The sequence below is a fragment of the Cyanistes caeruleus genome, chromosome 20 (genome assembly GCF_971803275.1).
Source record: "Cyanistes caeruleus chromosome 20, bCyaCae1.hap1.1, whole genome shotgun sequence".
In the NCBI taxonomy this organism is placed as follows: Eukaryota; Metazoa; Chordata; class Aves; order Passeriformes; family Paridae; genus Cyanistes; species Cyanistes caeruleus.
In genome coordinates this window covers 10,419,194-10,440,064 of record NC_141720.1, presented here as the reverse complement: position 1 = coordinate 10,440,064, position 20,871 = coordinate 10,419,194, and the positions used below count along the sequence as shown (strand labels likewise).

General features: G+C 38.7%; 1 protein-coding gene across 8 annotated transcripts in view; it reads right to left on the bottom strand.

Moving 5' to 3' along the window:
- Positions 1-6,361: 6,361 nt before the first annotated feature.
- The window catches only part of RALGPS1 (Ral GEF with PH domain and SH3 binding motif 1), an 80,544-nt gene continuing 66,034 nt past the window's right edge, over positions 6,362-20,871 (bottom strand). For 4 of the 8 annotated variants that reach the window (XR_015278265.1, XR_015278266.1, XR_015278267.1 and 1 more), the window contains 10 exons: positions 15,776-15,902; positions 15,064-15,215; positions 13,814-13,865; positions 13,460-13,540; positions 12,456-12,561; positions 11,285-11,377; positions 11,008-11,113; positions 10,221-10,360; positions 9,521-9,612; positions 6,362-9,119 (listed from right to left, as the gene is read on the bottom strand). Coding sequence is in view for 4 of the 8 variants with exons in the window: in XM_086858548.1 (XP_086714674.1) it covers positions 9,090-9,119; positions 9,521-9,612; positions 11,008-11,113; positions 11,285-11,377; positions 12,456-12,561; positions 13,460-13,540; positions 13,814-13,865; positions 15,064-15,215; positions 15,776-15,902 (839 nt within the window). In the remaining 4 variants the exon portion in view is untranslated. The remainder of the gene's footprint in view (positions 9,120-9,520; positions 9,613-10,220; positions 10,361-11,007; positions 11,114-11,284; positions 11,378-12,455; positions 12,562-13,459; positions 13,541-13,813; positions 13,866-15,063; positions 15,216-15,775; positions 15,903-20,871) is intronic. The other 4 variants (XM_086858548.1, XM_086858549.1, XM_086858550.1 and 1 more) reach the window with 1 other exon arrangement.

The following is a 20,871-nucleotide window of genomic DNA, read 5'->3' as shown; positions in this document are numbered from 1 at the left end:
TAGTAACAATATAGTTCAATCTTGCATTTTTTAATTCAAATTAATATGCAGCTAACCATGACACAAATTATGCACATTTGCTTTAACAAATCTAAATTTAAATTTAGCTAAATTTAGCTAATGGTATCAATGGCTACCTTGCAGTATTCTCCTTAACTGTAAACAGGCTTTCTTCCTCCCCACCACCCTGATAGACTACAGTAATATCACCTCCTCGTCTTCATATTCATTACCTTTTCTTTCAACAAAACAGTTGAATGCAAGGTAAAACCATGTCATAAGAAACAATCTTCCTTCAGCAATCATTTTTGTGCAGTTGGCTCAGTTTCCATTACTCTAGTACAGGAGACTAGAAATGTCTGTACCTTATCCACATGTATGTGGCAACTAACAAACCCTCATTGTTGGAAATTTTCTTTCCTAATGCATGCTAGGATATTTTTTGGAATGCAACATATTGCACAGATACATCTGAGCTTGTCATCAGCCAACAATTAATGTATCTGCCCAATCAGCCAAGCAAGTGCAGTTACACAATGTGTTTTCTTCTGCAGGTAGGTCATAATAAAGAGCTCTTGACACGGTTAGAATCATGGAATGGCTTGGGTTGGACAGAACTTTTAAATATCATTTGGTTCAAATCCCCTTGCTGTATGTGAGACATCCCTCACTCGATTGAGCTGCTCAAATTAATCGTGTTTCTCCTTATTTCATTGGTTACAGTCCTAAAATTGACTCTAAAACTTTGTATGGGACCAAGAATGCACCTACAAACTTTCATCTATCTGAATCTTCTTTTTTTCCCCATCCTAAACCAAGGAATCACTCATGCTGAAGCCACATTGTACCACTACACTCACAACAGATTTATTAATCTCCCATTATAGGTTCTTCCAATAGCTTGTCTTTTTAGAATTTTGAAATGGAGTTTTTTTTAATCACCTTCAAATTGGATGTTGTTTACACCTTTGCTGTCTAGCTTCTATTTTCAGATCTTCTTTTCCAAGATCTTTCAAAACCCCCCCCCAGCTAGCACTGTTCTTACCAAAAGGTGGTATCAATTGCTAATTTAGTTCAAGAGTCATTCCTGAGAAATAATTAATCTCCCTCACATACTCTCTGCATTGTGGCCTTCCTTTGTAATTTATTTTGTTTGCACAGAGACAGCTGAAGGCTTTTTATGTTGCTCATTTCAGTATCTTGACAATGTCTACATTGCATTAAGATTTTCATAACTCTCATCTTATTACTTTTATCTCCCAGTCTAGTGTAAGCATAAAGAGCAACTGACAAGAGGTGAGTGCCAAGTTTCAGTTGCTAATATGAAGTATTAGCTTCAGCAGTATAAGAACAATAAACAACCTAATCCTTGCTTATCCAGGGTCTAACTAAAAACCACCCACTGAAAACACAGCCTCACAAAACTTAGAATTTTTGAAAAAAGTTATTCTCTATCCTTTTGTTTATGATTTTTTGTCAAAAGCAAAACCACAGATCACTAGTGCCTAAATAAGAATTACAAATATTAACAATCATTTATCATCTTTACCTCAGTTGCCTGTTGCCAATCTCTTGATAGCTTCCTTTTTTCAGAAAGGTTCTTTGGATCTTACAAGAAAGGAAGGACACTAGTATGTCAAAGTCAGAATCACATTGTTTGAAGGATCAAACTGAAGGCAGTATTTTTCCACTAATAAAATACTATAAATAATTCAAACTGTCTGTTTCTATTCTAAATACAAAGACACTAAGCTAGAACAATATATAGTGTTGTCATACAACACTATATACAGTCAGTATACTGTTGTTTTACTTATTTTGTGCCATTAGAACGGACAAACCCCACACTTCCCTGTATACACTCAGAAACATCTCCGTTAACAATGTGCTGTACATCCCTAAGCCAAACTCCTCCTATTGCAAACACTTAAACTTTGTGTCTTTTGAAAAATCAAACAGATCGGGCAAAATAAAAACTGTGTGACATTTAAAAGACTGTTATTTCAACTTCTTTTCTTTCACACTGCACTTTTTTAGCTGGGACTGAGTTAATTTTCTTCCTAGCAGGATGTTGTGTTTTGTGACCAAAGCAAGTGCTTCAAACACACCAATGTTTAGCTACCACTTACGCAGAGTCAAGGCCATCTCTTGTTTCTCCTGTGGCTCCCATCCCAGGAGTTGCATGGCACAAGAAGTTTGCATGGAACACAGCTGGGACTGCTGAACCAAACCACCCAACATCATATGATGCCATGGTCAGCCATCTAAGCTGGGGGAAGGAGGAGAGGGGAAAACACGCAACTTGACAGCATATGGCTTCCCAAATCACTTCTAAACATGATGAAGTCCTGATTCCCTGGAAATGGCTAGAAACGTGCTGGCTAAAGGGACATGATGTATAGATTACACATTCTGTTTTCTATGCAGCTTTGCTTTATCTTTTAAAGTGTCTTTATCTCAGGCAAAGCCCAGAGGAAAACCCATGCTTGCCTGTCTGGTTCTATCCCCATCGCCACTGCAAGAGCGAGGGTGAGGGCTGAGCTGCCTTCCAGGATTAACCCACAACACACAGTGGAACTATGCTTTGGAGAGCTTTTGCATTCTTCAAATCTAAACTCCACCCTTAGTAGGTATTCAGACAGAGATTCAGAAAAACGTGGCTTTGATAATTAATATATACCTTTAACTTACCGTTAGGTGGTTAACCCCACTACTTAAAAATAATGCTACAGCTGATCACCATACTCCTATTTCTTGTGTGGAAATGAAATTCCGAATCTGTCGCGCTTCTCCTGTGAGCGCTGCCAGTTACAGGCTCCCGAGCAGGTGCCGCTGTCTGGCCTCCACTACGGTCCCCGTTTACCACCCTTGCACAAGCCGGCAGCGCGCCCCGTCCCGCGGCACCCGCCCTTCCCCGCCGCCAAAGCTGTGCGAAGCTGAGCCGGCGCTACCGGAATCCCCGCGCCTCTCTCTGCGGTACCGACAGCAGCAAACGCAACACGCCCCTGCGGCCCGGGGTCGGCGGGAGCGCCCGGTCCCATCACGTCCAGCCCGGGCAGGCGGCGGCGGCGGCTTTGGCCGCAGAGACGCCGCGGAGCCCTGCCTCGGCTGCAGTACCTCAGGCAGAGCCCCCGCCCGGCGCCGTCCGGATGGAGCCCTTGGCGCTCGGGGCGGCTGCTCGTCGCTTCGAGCCGTGGCGGTGCCTCGGCTGTGCACGCCATCGGCCCCGGCTGTCGGCGAGCGGCCCCGAGGGTCTCGTCCGGAGAGCGACGAAGGGAAGCCCGGGCGGGCCGCAGCCTTGCAGCCGCCGCTCTGGCCTCTCCCGCCTCATTTCCACGTTCGCCGAGGCATCGGCCGGGGACACCCCATCTAAGACCGCGAATGGACGCTAACACGTCCGTGCCGGCTGAGGATTTTGGGAAGCAGGGCCTGCCCATCCCGCCGCAGATCCGGACGCCAGCGGCTCTAGAGCGCTGATACCCCGGGTTTCACATGCTGTGCTCTGGGGGAACGCTCCCACACAGCCTGGAAATGATCGGCAGAGACGGCACAAGTTGAAAAGAAGGACCTCAACAGTGGTACACTGTTCTCGAAGAGGTCTCCGGATTCGACCCTGGCTGTCAAATTAACTTGTGTGAAAAGGAGAAACACAAGCTCTAGCCATTATATTTTCTAAATGCAAGTCAATTAAAACAAAAAAGTACAGGGAAATTGATAATTACACAACGATAAAAAACCAGTACTTAACTGGAGTCCTGTCTGCTTTTAGAGATAGACGTGATAGCTGAATCAATTCTACAATAAAATACAAGGTTGGCATTCGTAGGAGTCCTGTGGTGGGATTTTCTTTTCTAGTGCCAAAGGCCCCAAGTTACAGATCTTTGTTTCAATTATAGAGATCTCAGACACAGAGTGTCTTTATTTTCTAGTTTTGTATTATTACAAAAAATGGAAACCATTTACTACAACTATATTTCAGTGTTTCCAAGTGTTCCTGTGTGTTCCTTTGCATTCACAAATTACATTTTGTATTTTATTAAGACAGTAGTATCATTAACAAATTGTATGTAAAATAGTTTAGCTAGATAGTTGTTTGCAGTTTTTATTCTGCAGAATTTGATGGACTTTTCTCTATATCTGTGCTAGAACAAATCTGTTTTCTGGCCTTCCTTGTTTGCTTTATGTTCAGTTACATCATGCTTGCAAACACAAAACATGGATCATCTGAAGCAAGTAATCATTTGCAACACCAAATAATTTTCCCACCACAGTCTATTCTTCCTAAAACCTGATTTCTGGCAGAAAGAATATGGCTACAGACAAAGTCTGTCAAAGAAATACAAAGGATACATCATTCAGTTCATGACTATGGGCACTTCTTATGGACCACTGTATTTTAGCTGATGCAAAATGGGTGTTTCCATCCTTTGTGATATAATTATCTGAGATGCCCTTACATCTGGGATCTACTGAGACCTGTACACGTTGACTTTTTTTTCTTTAAATACTCTCCAAGATATATTTTCTGAATTTGACTGACAGATCTTCAGAGTAATGGTTCACAATTAACCATTAATTATTCACAAAGAAAAACTAACACTGTGTGCTAGTGCCCTCCCTTGCACACCTAGCACAGCCTTGCAACCAGAGTAGGAACAAAGCTACTTAATATTTAATTTAGTTTTTTCTCTCCCAAGTTACAAGACAAGATGCTTGGACATAATGAGCATTTAATGAGCTCTTCAGTACTGTGGGTATTGTATGACAAAAGCACGTTACCTTATAATGAAATACAGCAATGCAGAAGGTAGTCCTGTCTCCCCCCTGCAATTTGATTCCATAACAGTGTCAACCTGGGATATTGTGACTGTTAATTTTCCTTCCTAACATGCTCAATTTGTTTATTTTCTATCTTGCTACCTATGGAAAGGAGAAGAATTTCAGTCAATTTTCCCATTTTAACTGATGCTATTAGTGAAAAAAAATATTTGATAGATACGAGAGACACTTAAAGATGCTTTCTTTATAAAATATTTACAATGAAACACTGGACATGACCCTGAGGGAAAATTGTATAGTTCTGACTTACTTCCAAGACTGCTAAGTAATAAGAAAGTATTTAAACACTCTTCCTGTTTCTTGGAAATAACAGGAAAAGGAGTCAACTTCAGGAAAAGGATATATGCTTTCCTGTTCAGCTGCAGAAGTAACTTTTTTATATTAGCTTGCTTTGCTATCATCTTCACATCATTTTTCTCTCAGACAACTGTTCATGAAATGATGTTTCTGCAGAAATTAAAGGACCTTCATTGCCAGTGATAATCTGGACTTAACTTCCTTTGCATAGCAAATAAAATCATAGAATGGTTTACTTGGATCATATAGTCCACCTCCCCTGCCATAAGCAGGGGCATCTTCAACCAGGTTGCTCAGAGGCCTGTCCTACCTGACCTTGAACACTTCCAGGGATGGGGCATCCACCACGGCTCTGGCCAACCCAGTGTTTCATTACCCTTACTGCAAACAATTTCTTCCATTTATCTAGTCTGAATCAACCTTCTTTTAATTTTAAACTATTGTCCCTTCCCCTATCACTGTAGGCACTACTAAAAAATCTGTTCCCATCTTTCTTGTAAGTCCCCTTCAAGTACTGAAAGGTGGCAATAACGCCTCATTGGCACATTTTCTTCTCCAGGGGAAACAATTCCATCTGTTTCAGCCTTTCTTCATAGCTGAGGTGCTTCAGCTGATTTTTTTTGTGGCCCTTCTCTGGACCCACTGCAACAGGTTCACCTCTCTCCTATACCAAGAACTTGAGAGCTGGATGAAGCACTCCACATGAGGTCTCACAAGAGCTGAGTGGAAGGGCAGGATCACCTCTACCACCTGCTGCCCTTTTGATGCAGCCCAGGACATGGCTGGCCTCTGAGCTGCCAGCACACATGGCCAGGACATGTCCAGCCTCTCATATACCAGCACCCCCAAGTCCTTCTCAGCAGAGTTGCTCTTATCTGTCATTATAATTATGTCAGCCCCATCAAGCTTGTCCAGGCCCAGTCTTCAGGTGTGGGAACTGCTCCACTCAGTATGGTGTCATCTGCAAACCTGCTGAGCTAAATTTTAAGGGCAAAGAAATGTAAACTTTGCTCTACTTCTTTGGAATTTCCACATCTCACTAGAAAAAGCTGCAGATTTGGAGGCTTTTTCAATTTTATCCTAGAAATGTTGATTCTGTGTATTTATACTACTAAATGGCTAGACAGTATGCTCTATAAAGTCTGTTCAATTATATTACCATTCATTCACAAATGAAATATGCATGCTGCCTTTGAGCTAAAACATTCCTTCTGTATCTCTACTATTATTTTTCAGAATATTTTATTGTCAACAGCATACATACCCTGCACATTTTTAAACTTACAACCAAATGCTATTACTGTTGTAGTAAACAAACTGTTTTTACATTAAAGTATTTAATTAGCAAAACAATCATTATTATCAATGTAACAAACTGAAAAATGCAGCAACTTGATACAAGACTGAGGTAACAAAATACTTTGCCAAAATCCTAGATTCCAATGCCAGAGTTCTTACAGGTGAGACAGTTCACAAGAATTATAGAAAGAATCCTTTACACAAATGGCATGCAGTGGACTGCTGGAAAACACAGCCAAAAATAGTGCAACAGTTTCCACACAAAACAAACCAAAATGTTGAAATTGATTAACATTATAATGTGACAAGTCAGTCTCAGTTTGAAAACTAGTTTCTTTGCCTCATTTTAGTGCTATTTGGAAAAACATGCATTTTGGCACTGAATTACATCAAGATTGCACATTTAATAAACTAATAATATTACCTACAGTTATTGTATTGCCACAATTCTGAAAATAGTTATTATGACATAATGTTTACTTTTACATAACTATTGAAGTGTTCTCTTTGATGGAGGAAAACTTGTATGGTTTGTGATATTTTTTGTGAAAATGCTATAATAATCAATAGTGATAGGCAACATATTGTATTTCAATAGTAGCTTTCAATTAACCATAGAAGTACTAGAATGACATCATACCACCTCTAATCAGCAGCTACAAACTCTTTAATACTTAAAGACTAATTTTAAATTGTTTTAAGATGCTTTACTAGTATTCTTTCACTGCCATCAATCTGAATTTCTCAGTACTGTGTAGCAATTTCACAATTGTGCTATACTGAAAAGATCTTTAATCTCATTGATGGCTAATCACAAAAATCCACAGGTGCAGAATAATTCGGACTAGATCATAGTCTGACAGTCTGAAGTCATTTAGTGGTGACAGGATGTTAACACATTCAAAAGCTTCTACACCATCTCTAATGGTGTTAGATGCTCTGCCCTTGCACATAACCATGTTTTTCCTAGTTCAAAGTTGTCTTAAATTAGCAAAAAAATAAAAACTATACAAATGTACATTTTGCATTACCACTCTTTTCACACAGTTCCTCGGGTATCAAATAAACTTTGTCAACTTTACGTAGACTTTCCCATGTCCCAGGATCTAAATGCAGTTGTCATCAGGAACCGGTTTTCTTGAAAAGCTGGTATGTATTATGCTTTCAGGATTGTAACATGAGCTCTTAAAAGAACTCATTGACCTACATTTAACAACACAGGTATTTTTTCTTCCTTATTGTTAGAGAAGTTTCAAAATAAAAATGTAGAAAATCATGGAAATCCACAGAATACATACTGCTAATACTAGCTTGTTCTAGTAGAGGTTCTGTTCACTTAAACTAACTTCTACCGTGTTCCTGGTTTGTAAGCTAGAGGCTCACTTGTTAATTTCTCCTCTATGCAATCTTAGGAAAGTCAGAAGAGGTTTTCTGGTGATTGATGAAGTCTGAATAATGATGCTCTATGGCAAAAGAGTTTCAAACAGAAAAAGTGATGAATTTAACATATGAACAGAAAAAGATTCTGACTGTAGGAGTGCCAGGGCACAGCAGGAATACAACATAGAGAGTTCCTTCAGAGGGGAAGGCCCAGAAACACTTCTTTTGTTTGTTCGTCTGTTTTCTGGATATTGATGTGGAGACTTCTTTGTACTTGCTCCACTGTTAGATAGTCTTTCACTGCCACCATGATTTTATAATAGCAGTACCATCTACCAGTACTTATGTCCTGAAGTTGCAACATATACTGGAATTGAGTGGAGCCACGTCGTCCACAGAAGGACAGAACAGAAACAGTGATATGGAGCCAGGACCATGTGATATATAACACCTGATTACCTGCTTCCTTGTACTGAGGGATTTGAAATGAACGGTGTTCAGACTGAACTGAAACACCAAATTTATAAGCAACTATGCCACTGGTAAAAGAATGAAAGACAAATTTCAGCACAACATAAATTTAAACAGCCTTAAATCCATTACCAGGGTACTCCTGAGCAAAATAACTGAATGAAAAAAAAGACCAACTGTCCTATGCCAAAATACATTTTTTCCAAATAGCTCAAATATGAACAGCAGAATTGTCCAGAGATTTGATAGAAAATTTGAGGCAGCCACATTGCTAAGCAACTCAGTGCACTTACATTATAAAAATGTTGTTCCACAATTTTCTATTCTAACTGACACTTTGCAGCAAGTTAACACTGTCAATCATTCTGTGCATTAGAAAGAATTGAAACCCAACATGGGCCAAATATTCTTCAGTCACACAAAGCAGCTTAACAATAAAAAGAACCATTTAAAAAAGAATAGGCAGAAGATATGATGCTCAGTTTGTGGTCAAATATCAGTTCATGCAGTCTCTGACCACAAATAGGTGAGGGCTCTAGAATCCTGCAGGAGTCAGGATTAATCTTCTGTCCATATAACTTGCCTGCTTTCACTCAGTGCATGAGACTTTATCTGGTCCTAGGGACAACATTCACTTTCTGCTTTTAAAAGCTGTGTCAGAATAACTTTCAAGTTACATAGGAAAGTGCTGAAATATCTGTGGCTGGCTCATGTCAGGAAAACCATTCTCCTCTTCCTCCTTAGAGAATAATAACCTGTTTCTTCAGTTTGGCACTTGAAGTCACACCAGGTAGGAGAGGAAATTACTCGAATGACATTAGATTAGCAGGTACCTGGAAGAGATTGCAAATTACTCATAGAATTATTACATTTGGGAAAGATATCTAAGATCATTGAGTCCCTCCTAGTATGGTTGATTTCATTTTCCATAAGACAGTCCCTTCTAAAGAAGAGATGAAGTTATCTTGCTTGAAGCCACTGAGATTAGAGGTTATATGCTCTTAAGGTAACCAAACCAATAGCCACACCGGAATAAAACCTGATTTGATGGGAATTCTCTAATTTTAAATAATCTTTCTTTCTCTTATTGAAAAATGGGTCAGTGTACAGAATGAAGAATTATGTCTTTCCCCATAGGAATGTGTATGCACACAGATTGAAAAAGGTACCTTTTCTAGTAAGGATTTTCTGGAAAATAGGAAAAAGTGGGTAGAAATATTTTTCACAATCTTACCTGAGGCTTGTTGCTTTTGCATGCATCACCCAAATGTTTATGCCATAATATTGCATGAAACCTTGAACCAGTCTGAAACTTGTAAACATTGCCTAGAAAAATAAGAAAATGAATGACTCTGAATTTGCAGACAGACATATAGTTTCAAAGGATTTTGATTTCTGTGTAGAAGCCAAAGTCCTGAAGTAAGCTCTTAAATTAATTTGCACCTCAAATGCTCAAACATAATGCTGCTAGTGTAACAGAGCCCATGTGAGGCATGTTGCCCAGCAATTCTTGGGTGAAACAAGTATGAGAACATATGTAGCCTCATAGGCAGAAAGGCCAAATTACAGCCACAGAAAATACCATGTAGGTCGGTGTGGGGCAAGAAAACAAAGAACACTTACTAATAAGAGAACCAAAGACCATTTGGTTACGAAGTACAAGGACTATTCATCAAGGCAGGAGAGATGTAACAAAGTTTCTAAACCGTAACAGGCATCAGAACCTCAGTAGTTTGCAAAAAGAATTGTTATACAAGCACTTGATTTAAAGAAAAAAGGCTGATGTGAATATTAGGCATGTGATCCCTTATATTATTGGTTAGCAGACGCATGAACAGTTAGACTATTGGCTATCCAGGCACGTGATATTCTAATCTGATAGTGAAAATATTATAAAAGCTATATACACTTTTAATAAATGTTTCTGGTTATACCACAACTGGAGACTGTGCATCATTCATACGCCGCAGGTCAGATCTAATTTAATCCTGGCTTTCTTCTCATCAAGGCTTCTGATAAAGTTTTTCATATTTGTAAACTTAGTTTTCTTCAATGTCCTACTGCAAATTGTTTCCTGCAATCAAATATTTTGTGCAATTTAGTTAACACCCAGATGATGCACTTCACACAGTATATGGGACTCCATATCCAGCACCAAAGCTGAAAACATGGAAACTGAAGAAAGCCTCAAGAACCTGTAAGTAACCACTCAAAGTGCAAAGTAACTCCAGGAGTTTTCTTATTTTTTGAAGTTTTTGAAGTTTAATCAAGGGAAAAGAGTTATGGCACTGCAAAATTAATTATTAATTATTAAAAAGTAATAATTGCTTAGCAGACTTTGGTAAATGGTTTGATATTTTAATTGGGTCAGTGTAAGTCAAGATTGGACACTGACTGATTTTAAGGAAGCTATTCAGAGACTTGGAAAACAATGTCTGGAGACACATGGACATGCTGCAATCTCATATTGGCTGAGGAATTTCTGCAAAACTTACAGTAACTGTCAAAAGAAAGGAATCTCCCAGTAGGCATCAAAGAAGCACCAAAGCATATTGTAGAAATACATTCCATTTAATTTGTACCGTCCCTAGAAAATTCTGTATTGAAGATCTCCCTCTTATGAGTGCCACTGCAAGTTCTGTTATCTACAAGCTCATTAATAGATATTAATCTACTTCCAGTTACAGAAATGTAATGCAGACATTGTCTTTCAATACAAACCTTTGTCAGGATTATTTAGCTGGAAAATATCAGGATGTTCTGGGTCATCAGGCAGTGCCACCATCCAGCCCACAATGGAGACTTTTTTCCCAGGTGTAGATTTATACTGGAAAAGACACACAAGTCAGTGATAGCTGAGACTGTAGCAGAGAATAACTTTTTACTGAAGTTGTGCAGAAATATGGCTTACCCTGAAACAGAAAGTACAGTTTGGATGCCTTTCCAGATATACTTATGAGTATTCAATATTTGGTTTTAAAATAAATTTAAAGCTTACATGTTTTCTTTCAGTGCCTCTTAAAGCTTTTGCTCCAAAGTACAGAAGAGTTGATCCTGACAGCATGACCCAGTATCTAGTCCATGAGGAGAGCTGAATGCAAAAGGGAAAAAAAAAAAAATAGGAAAAATTCTGCATATCTCTGACATTTCAAAAATCTATTCACAGGCAAGTCCAAGTGCTACCAAAGTTAATTTCAGAAACCAGGAATGAAGATAAAGAGTGTCTCCTTGTGTAAATCAGCCTAGCTACCTAAATCTTGATGGCTGCCTGAGAATACAGTCCTTCTTAGTTGGGTATCTCATAAAAGTATCAGTACTGATTGTTTAGAGAATAGTGTTCTACCTTCTGCTGTACAGATCTTAGACTCTTGATGAAAAAAAAAGAAATTACTGAGTTGACAACTGTGCAATTCTTCACACCTTCTAGCTCTGAACTAAACTGGGTTGCATGTGAAATACATCAATCAACTCTACAGAAAACAAAAAAATTATCAAATGCATAGGACTAGAACCATGTGAAACCCCTGAATTCAGGTTAAAAATGAATTGCCATGACTTTGGTCCTATGGGTGGCTGCCCTGCAGCCTATCCATTTTAATGCAGTACCATAGAAGCACCAAAATATATTGTAGAAATATGTTCAATAGAATTTGTACCCTCCCTTGAAAATTCTGTATTGAAGATCTTCTTCTGTCTTTTATGAGTGCCACTGCAAGTATCTACAAATCTACAAACTCGTTAAAAGTTATTAATCTACATCCTGTCACAGAAATGTAATGCAGACATTATCCATCCTGCAATATCTGCCTTTGTCAGGGTTGCTTAGCTGGAAAGTATCAGGGTGCTCTGGGTCATCAGGCAGTGCCTCAAGATTTATTTCTGCCCTCACAACACTGCTTGCTAATTACACAATTGCTTCACTCCTGCTCTGCTGTCACAGCTAGAAACATGACTTGCAAATGCAGGGAGAAGCAAAGTGGCTGTACAACAAATGACACACAAAGGTAACAACCTTGTTATAATCTGGTTACAACTTTGATCAGAAAATCACAATTGATAAAACCATTGTTTTGTGTGGTATCAAGCTGCAGGTTTAATCTAATCCTGAAAATTAAAACAGCCACTAATGAATTAGGACTGTAGGAATAATTATAATTACAATCACTTACAGTAGGTTTCTTGCCTTCTTTGAGCATTGTTTTTCTTCTTAATGGCCCTTCCATGGTAATGACTCCTGTGGAACCACCTGCTGTGCAGCTGCATGCACCTGTTGGGCTGGAGAGACAAAGCATTCCTCTATGTATTTGAGAAGAAAAATAAGGACGATAAGTAAGCAATATAATTTAGCTCTAAATACATCTATCCTGCAGTGCTTTATGTATATTGTGTCATCTGATATGTGACTCTAGAATATGTGTTTCCCTAGCCTAGCTATCAAATAGGAACCAGGATCTTTCAAGAAGGTTCTGTTCTGGGGGCATAGACATAAAAAAATAAAACAGAATAAATACTGAAACCCAGAGTCAAAGGGAAAACAGGCAATTTTCTTTTTTATTCTGGTAAATTACAGAAATTACCTGAATTTCTGGAAATTTTTGGCTTACAGTTTTGGCAGAAAGAGTTCCCACAAATGTGATTTTACATAAAATGAAAATACCTTGCCTAATTGGAAAAGAGTTGTGAAAACTACATAAAAATAAATCAAATAATTATTAAAAATAAGTTGAATCATTTATTGTACAGCGATTACAATAGTTTTTCCTTTTCCAGAATGAACATAAAACTTCCCACATACAACACTGAGAAAGAGATACAACTGATAGAACCCAAACACAAGCAGTTAGCACTGTTGACTCACATGAGTCAAAGATGGCCTTCATGAGAAATCTGCTTCTGTAAAGGTTTCATGAAACCCTAAGTAAAGCCTAGTTTTCTGCAAAACGGAAACCAGACATCATTAGTTAAATCAATAGCTAAACTGAATTTCATGTCAAAGGGCCCAAACCCTGCTTTAGCATTAATAGGAGTTTTTACAAGTAGGATGGGGAGACTTCATAAATTGTTATGGTCATACAATGATATTTGGACACAAAGTACATTACACTAGGAAGACATAAAGACCTAAATTGAAGTTTAGCATCATACAATGAAAGAGGCAGACCCTGAACTGTACCTGTATACACAGCTTCGACTCCGAGGAGAATTCCGGATTGGTACCCTCCAGTTAGGCCCCAGTGTGGCATATAAACGACCCCTGTTTGTGAATGCAAATATCTGATGAGGGATATTCTAGTTCGAGACTTCAACAGTTAGGGTTTGGTAAACATGACAGATAGCTCCCAATCTTTTCAGGTTCAATACCTTTACAGTGCTTTATTTTAAAATGTTTGCCATTTTTTTTCCTAACTAATCAATAATTTGATAAAAGTAACTATTGATTTAGGGCTTACCTATGTTAGGGATCATTTGTGAATTTCTTAGCTAAGTCTGTAGAGTGCTCAGTGAGTGTACATGAAGACTAACTCACCTTTCAAGCCCTGACGGCAGCTCCTCACTAAATTCTGAGCTTTCACTGCTATCTAGAAAGAGAGTAGTACAGAGAAGGAGTAAGAAAACCACCCATGGGAAAATAAAAAGCCAATGTATGTGGATCACCAGAATACTCTTTTATATAGTACCGTGGACACCGCTTACTCAAATCATGTTTTGAAAAAGAAATGTTCAGAGTTCATGATAAAACCCATAGTTGGAAGAGGCTTACATAAGCCACTCCATTTACAGTATCTCACTGTTAACTTATGTTACTGCTGTGTTTTCATACCATTACTTTAACTTTCATCATGCTTCTACTTCAGAAGCTGAGCACTTCAGGTACATAAAATCTAGCTCCTTTGCAAGACAATATTTCTACCATAATGTCCGTTGACTGAAGTTATTAGGTATGGTGTCATGGTTTCTTTTCAAGACACCAACGCACACCTAATAGAGGATATGTCAGCTTTATGCTGCTGCTAGGAGTTATTAAAATATATACATGACAATATTAATAACTAAAGTTCCTATTTCTCCTTCAAGCCCACCACCCACTTGTCCCTCCTCTTCTGGCACAACTATTTAGCTCAGTTTTAATTTTCCCAGGACTGATCTTCTAATGCTCAGTTTTAACACAGTGAGCTGTGCCTGTATTTTCAGAAATACAAAGATCATCTCAGTGTCTAACTTGGACAAGTAATGTGCTTTCTTTCACAGTGAATTTCCTATTCTAGAAATAGCCTGAGTCTCTTAAAAGGTGACTTTCTCTTGCTTAGAACACAGATTCTTGATCACTTTTCTGATATTATAATAATTTTTAATTAATTATAATAACATAATGTGTTCATTTTATCTTTCTTTTTTAGTCTCAGAGAGTACTGTCAAACAATTCTCCCATCTTCTAAAACATATAGTTAAAATTAAAGCTTTCTTTGTGTAAAGGTAGCTTTTAAAATATATATCCACTTTTCCCCTGGTAAAAGCTGATGAACACTTTGTGTCACACACGGAGAATCTACAAAACCAATCTTCTTTCATCCCACTTTTACCAAAAGCATCAGTGGATAATTGAGGAAAGCTGAGGTAACGTTAACCAGGCAGCAGTCCTTATCTAATTTCATCCATGAAAATAATCAGTCTTTGCATGGGAACTAATGATGTTCCTAGTTCTCTACTTTCAGCTGTGTGTGAGGCTGCAGCGCCGTGGGACGGGCGCGGGGCTGTGGCTCCACACGCTCACGGTACCTCTGGAGAGCCCATTGGCGAGGCGCGTGTCGGGCGGGTGGCCGCGCGCGGGGCTGTGACACTCCAGGACGCTGTCGTCCAGCAGGTGCCTTGGCCGGTCTGTCGGGAAGGTGGCGCTTTTGCTCTCCACGACGCTCAACTGACACATCATACTGGAATATGGAAGATGAGAAAAATATTAAACCCCTCTTATGTCATGTAAAAGCAATCCTTGGCTTGCACTATTTCCACTCGGCCTCTGCCTCATCAGCAGGATATTAAGGAGCAGGCAATTATACACTACCACTTACTGTACATATAGATGCTCCTTTACTACCAAAATGAGTTTCAGATTTTACTTCTCTTTGTCAGTAACAATTATTAAATTTCTGCAGCTGGAAACTTTTAAATGTTTTGACTCCTGTCCATACAAAACCTGAACATCCTTGGTGGCAGCAAAAGCAAAAACCCAGAAAAAGGAGACACATCAGGAATCCAGAGACCAAAGTGGCAAGGAATTTTCAAGTATTGCCAGTGTCTGGCACTAGCAGAGAATAGAGTCAGCAAAAATAACAAAGTGTCAAGAGAAAACCTAGAGAATACATAGTAAAGCCTAAACCACTCTTGCAATACAAGAAATGGAAAGGACAAATGCTAGCATGTTCTCTGCTGCTATCTTAAATTTTTATGACACATGTAACTGCCTAAGCATGAGATAGCTGGGATTACGCACTTGTTTCCCAGGCTGTGACTCTTCCGGTGCCTTGGGACGGGAGGCGTAGGTAGACTTGCTGCTACTGAGGCATCAGGACATGTGGGTCTCCTGCTGAATTTCATAATTGCTGACAGCTCAGATGGACCTAAAAGACAGAGATTATTTAACACTGAACTGATGCAAATCCCAGAAATTTAATTGGCTGATGTGTTTAGGAACTGATTAAAATTAATTTTTACAGATAACCAAAAGGCACCATTTCTGAAGCACTGTTTCTTGTACATTAGGGTTAGGGCTACACCATCCATTTTGGTTATTAATCCATCTCCATTATCTTGAACTCCCTGAAGTAATTTTTAAAACAGTTTTGCTCATACTTTTAATAATGCACTAAAAAAACTCTTGGCATCCTTAAAACAGCTGGCTATGCCAAAGTGCAAATATGCAGAGCCATAAAGTCAGTTTGTACTTCAGGTGTGAACAGGAACATTCACAGGTGTTTGTTCACATCTTCATGTTGTGAATAAACTGTAAACAATCTGCTCATACTGACTCACAGCTTGAGCATGTAAGAGAAATTAAGGGCTTTTTCATATTCCTAATGGCCAGACTCAAACATCTATGAGCTCTAGAGATGTCTCATTGCAATCATTCCTCCTCTCAATTTACAGGTTTTATGAGGCCTCACAGAAAACACAGACAAACTGGTTTTGTAATACAATGGAAATACAGTGACCTTTGCAATACAGTGGAAAACACAGACTATCATCATCCTCGGCAAATGCCAGGCTCTTCTTGGCTTCACAGCAAACAGCTGAGATTTCGTTTTTAAACATTTAGTTGTGGCATTGGTGCTTGTGATGAAAGTGGGAACAGTGGTCATGAAAGTCGTCATCTGACCCACATCTTTCCCCTTGGGACAGTCCAGGTACCAGCAGAACAGACTTCCCTCTACATTACAAAAATCACTTCTTCGAGGCTCCAGAAACCTCAGCTTAGCCAGCTTCTGGACTCTAACCAAAACCCAGCCATTAAGAAGTTGACACAAGAAGAAATTTTGTGATGTGAAAAGCCATGTACAATCATCATCAGAGTCTTTACAAAAGTGTCTGGCATCAAATAAGTAATATACTGAAACAGAAAAAAACCTCAAAACCAACCCAAAACACCAACATTCCACAGCAGAGTTTGACAACAGGATGTGAACATGAACTTCTTACAGAAATGGTTCTGAGAGACAAGATTTCCCAGGAAAGTGGTCATGGCACTAAGCCTGTCAGAGTACTAGGTATATCTTAGTGATATAATTTAGTTTTATGTGGCCCTGCAAGGAGCAGGAAGCTGGACTCAATGATGCTTATGGATCTCTCCGTACTTGAGACATTCTGTTTCAATTTGTAATATAGGCTACTCTCTCTACCCTGATATCAACTTCCTCTGCCTTGAACTGAGGAGGATTCATGAGATACAAGAAGAAATAGGAGAACCAGTAATAAGTTTGTCCCAGTAAGAGTCAAAAAAAAGATACAAATAAACGCAAGATGGTTTCTTGCCCATACTCACTCTGCAATATAGACTTATAACTAGTTGTATGAAATACAAAAATTAATTCCAAATTACTTGTAGTTTTTATTTTCTCATAGCCCAGACTCTGGAATTTGACCATGAACTGGATTGTAACTAGGAAAAATTGCAAAGCGTTTTCTCTAGCAGTAAGGGGAAATATTTAATCCACATAGTGTTCTGCACATTGGAGCAAACAGTTCATTATGCTGCTTATTAATAATGAAGGGAGCCCCAAGACAAGCAAAAAGACAAAACTCCTTTTAGCAATGCAGAGAGGAAGGAGGGACAAATTTAGAGGAACCTTCAGTAGTATTATTCATCAGACCATCAATTTAGTAGAACAAAGACAAAACAGTTTTTAAGCCTGTTTTCTGCCTCATTCATATATACCATCAGGACAGCATTTTTGCCTGCCTGTCTTTGCTACCATCACACAACTGTGAATTTGTGAAACACAACAGTCATAGCATCAGTCACTGGCATATGCAGCTTCAGAGAAGGTCTTACACATGGTCTAATGGCCATGTGCAGTTTTAAAAAATGAACTTTAAGTCATTACTTCATCCAGAGATTCACAATGAATTCTAACTCATTACTTCATCCAGAGATTCACCTAGAGATACGCATCTGGGACGTTGGAGGGGCCAACAGCGTTCTTGCTGCCCATACAACTAAAATTTTGATCCATTTGGACTGTAACACAACACTGGAAGCTTCTTCCCTAAAACCAAAGTAGCTAATCTTTCATTTCTGCCACAGAGGCAAAGCACAAATTAGGACAGAAAAAGTATGATTGTGAGTGCAATTACGTGTTGCCTTGTTTAATGAAAAAACTGTATGGAATCATATTTCACCACTAGGTCAGAAAAATCTTATCTGCTGCATTAGTAGCAAGAATATACATTTCACTGAAGTCTTTTACCACAGGTTTTCATTACAAAATTAAAATTTATGCAGAGACAAAACAAATGCCTTCTGAAGTTTCAGAAATTATTACAAATTCTTTAGTTTGAAAACCTCCAATTCTTCTGATGGACTAGGTTCCCAAAAAAAAGTTTGCTCTATATGCTTTGTTTGCAGTGCCTTTCCATCAACTTGTGAACAGGAAAATACTTAGGACTATTGAGGTATTTATTACCTGCTAAGAGCCTAAAATATATTGGAACTGAAACCCATGCTAACGACAGTGGCAGCTAAAAGAGAATTTCCCTGAAAACTATGAGCATTTCAGCGAGAGTTTAATTTGAAACTCAGCATAAACTTAATAAGTGCTCATGTGCCCACTCTAAGACTTGTCCCTTAATTTGCCTGCAGGAATTGCTTGTTTTTATATTGCTTCCTGCTGTGTCATTCAGGTGTTTCTGGTGCCAGTCCTCAACCTTGATTTACATTGTTTTTTTCAAGTGGGTGATGTTAAATTCTTTTAAGTTCACTGAATGCTATTAAAGTATTATTTTTAACAAGCTACTGAAAACACAGCCTGTGAAAGAGCAGCAATCTTAAGGCACAGGCCTAAAGGATTACCAGTACAGTGCAGTGCTTTTTCACACAGACATTGCGCCACACATAAAAATAACTGTTACATTTTGTAACATATAATAGTTTAAACGTTTAAGTTTCTCACTGTGGAGAATCAGAGACCTGAAAGCAGTTTGATTAATTTTGTTCCAAAACACTGATATACAACAAAACAAAAGCATGAGACTGCATCAAAATTACTTTATCAGGAAGAACAGCAAAATAACAAATCCAGTGCTGACACAATCAAACCATTACAAAATGAAAGTTGGCTGGATTTGACTCCAGGTAGGTTCAAATGTTACTATCAAAACCTACAAAGAGTAAGAGATATTATCTAACAAGAATTAACTATTTGAGACTTTTCCCTCTATACTCCCTTTTTTTTCCTCTCTCTCTTTAGGGAGCATGGACTGAAATTTACTCTAATATGATTGCAACACAAAACTATTTAAAGATTCATCATTATAAAGATGACAATTGCTTGATATAAGTAAGAGCTTTTATTACCTGGACGGCTTTAGAACAGAAAAAGTCTGTTAAACTGTCCCCCATCCCCTAAAACAAATGATGTAGAATGTCTAAAAGTACTCCACATCTCAGATTATAATATAACATTAGGGAATATTATAAATAATATGAAAATAATATTAGGGAATAAAATTTCAGTTCACATAAAAATATTGCCAGGCTTAAGGTGTGATGTGTCAAGGGTGACAGAATTTATAGAAATGGGTATAAGAGTCTTACAACTTAAGACAACAGTCCAGCTTGGCTTCCTTGATATTATATATGGCAATCACAATTGCTTGCATCAGTCCTGTGAAAGAAGGAAATGTACTTGGATTGACAGACCACTGGAACAGGCTGCCTAGAGAGCTTGTGGAGTTGCCTTCACTGGAGATATTCCAGAACCATCTGGCCACAATCCTGTGCCATGTGCTGTAGGATGACCCTACTTGAGCAGGGAGCTCGGACTAGATGACCCACTGTGCTCTCTTCAAACTATGCTGTGATTCTGTGACTTACTCAAATTCATAGTTAGGCATCTTCAGTGAAGATCCCAATGGCAGAAAACAGAATGCTTTGTGGGATCAGATGAAAACAGAAATAACATTTGTGCATTTTCAATATTTGAGCATTTTCAATATAGTTCTGCATCCTCCTCTTCTTCAAGATAAGAAATTTATACAGTTTAGCTTTGTTAGCCCTGTGCTGAGGTATTAAGAATCTGAACGTAAACATCTTTACAAAGTCTTTGTTTCTGCTCTGCTGCCAAATGTCTATGAAGAAGAATGGTGAAGTTTATAGAATTCTCCTCAGCTGGCTACACTCAGTTCAGCAAGAAATCTGGGGTGCAGTGAGTGTCAGCATGAGTTACGGGGCTGAGGGCAGATGACCTCGTTTCTGTAAAGGCGTAAGAGACAAAGCGAGCCCATGCCAAGAAGGATGCCAAAGAGGGTAAGCAGTGAGATACTGATGAAAACTGCACAGACCAAGGGATGTTTATGGACATACCAGACTGCTGAGCAATTAGCTAGGGAAGTTATGCCTGATACTGCTGATAACAAAATTCCAATACTTAAATTCATTTGGGATTGAGTTATTTTGCCCCTTTTTTCCAATAAGTGAAGTCATCTGCTACTGCTAACTCTTGTCTTTACTCTTCTGGCTCCACTCCTAGTGCATACTGTTACCATGATTGCTATTCTGTTATTTTGCCTTTCATGGAGACAAAGCACTCTTAGCAGGATTTTCCAGTCAGCTGGCATGAACAAGGGTTAGTTTGGTTTTCATTATTTCTCAGCATCATTTTTAAGATTATGCTGACATGCACAGGAATGATGTATAAAAATATAAAAATGTTATTAAAAAATTTGTTTGCATTAGGGAACGTGAGACAACTTCATCAGAGTGAGCCGAGTGCTGTTCCTAGATCTGTGGCAAGAACATTTGGAAAAGTTTACACATATCCCAAAGGATCTCACTGTTTTTTCCTTTGCATAATTTTTCCATGAATAATCCTTCAA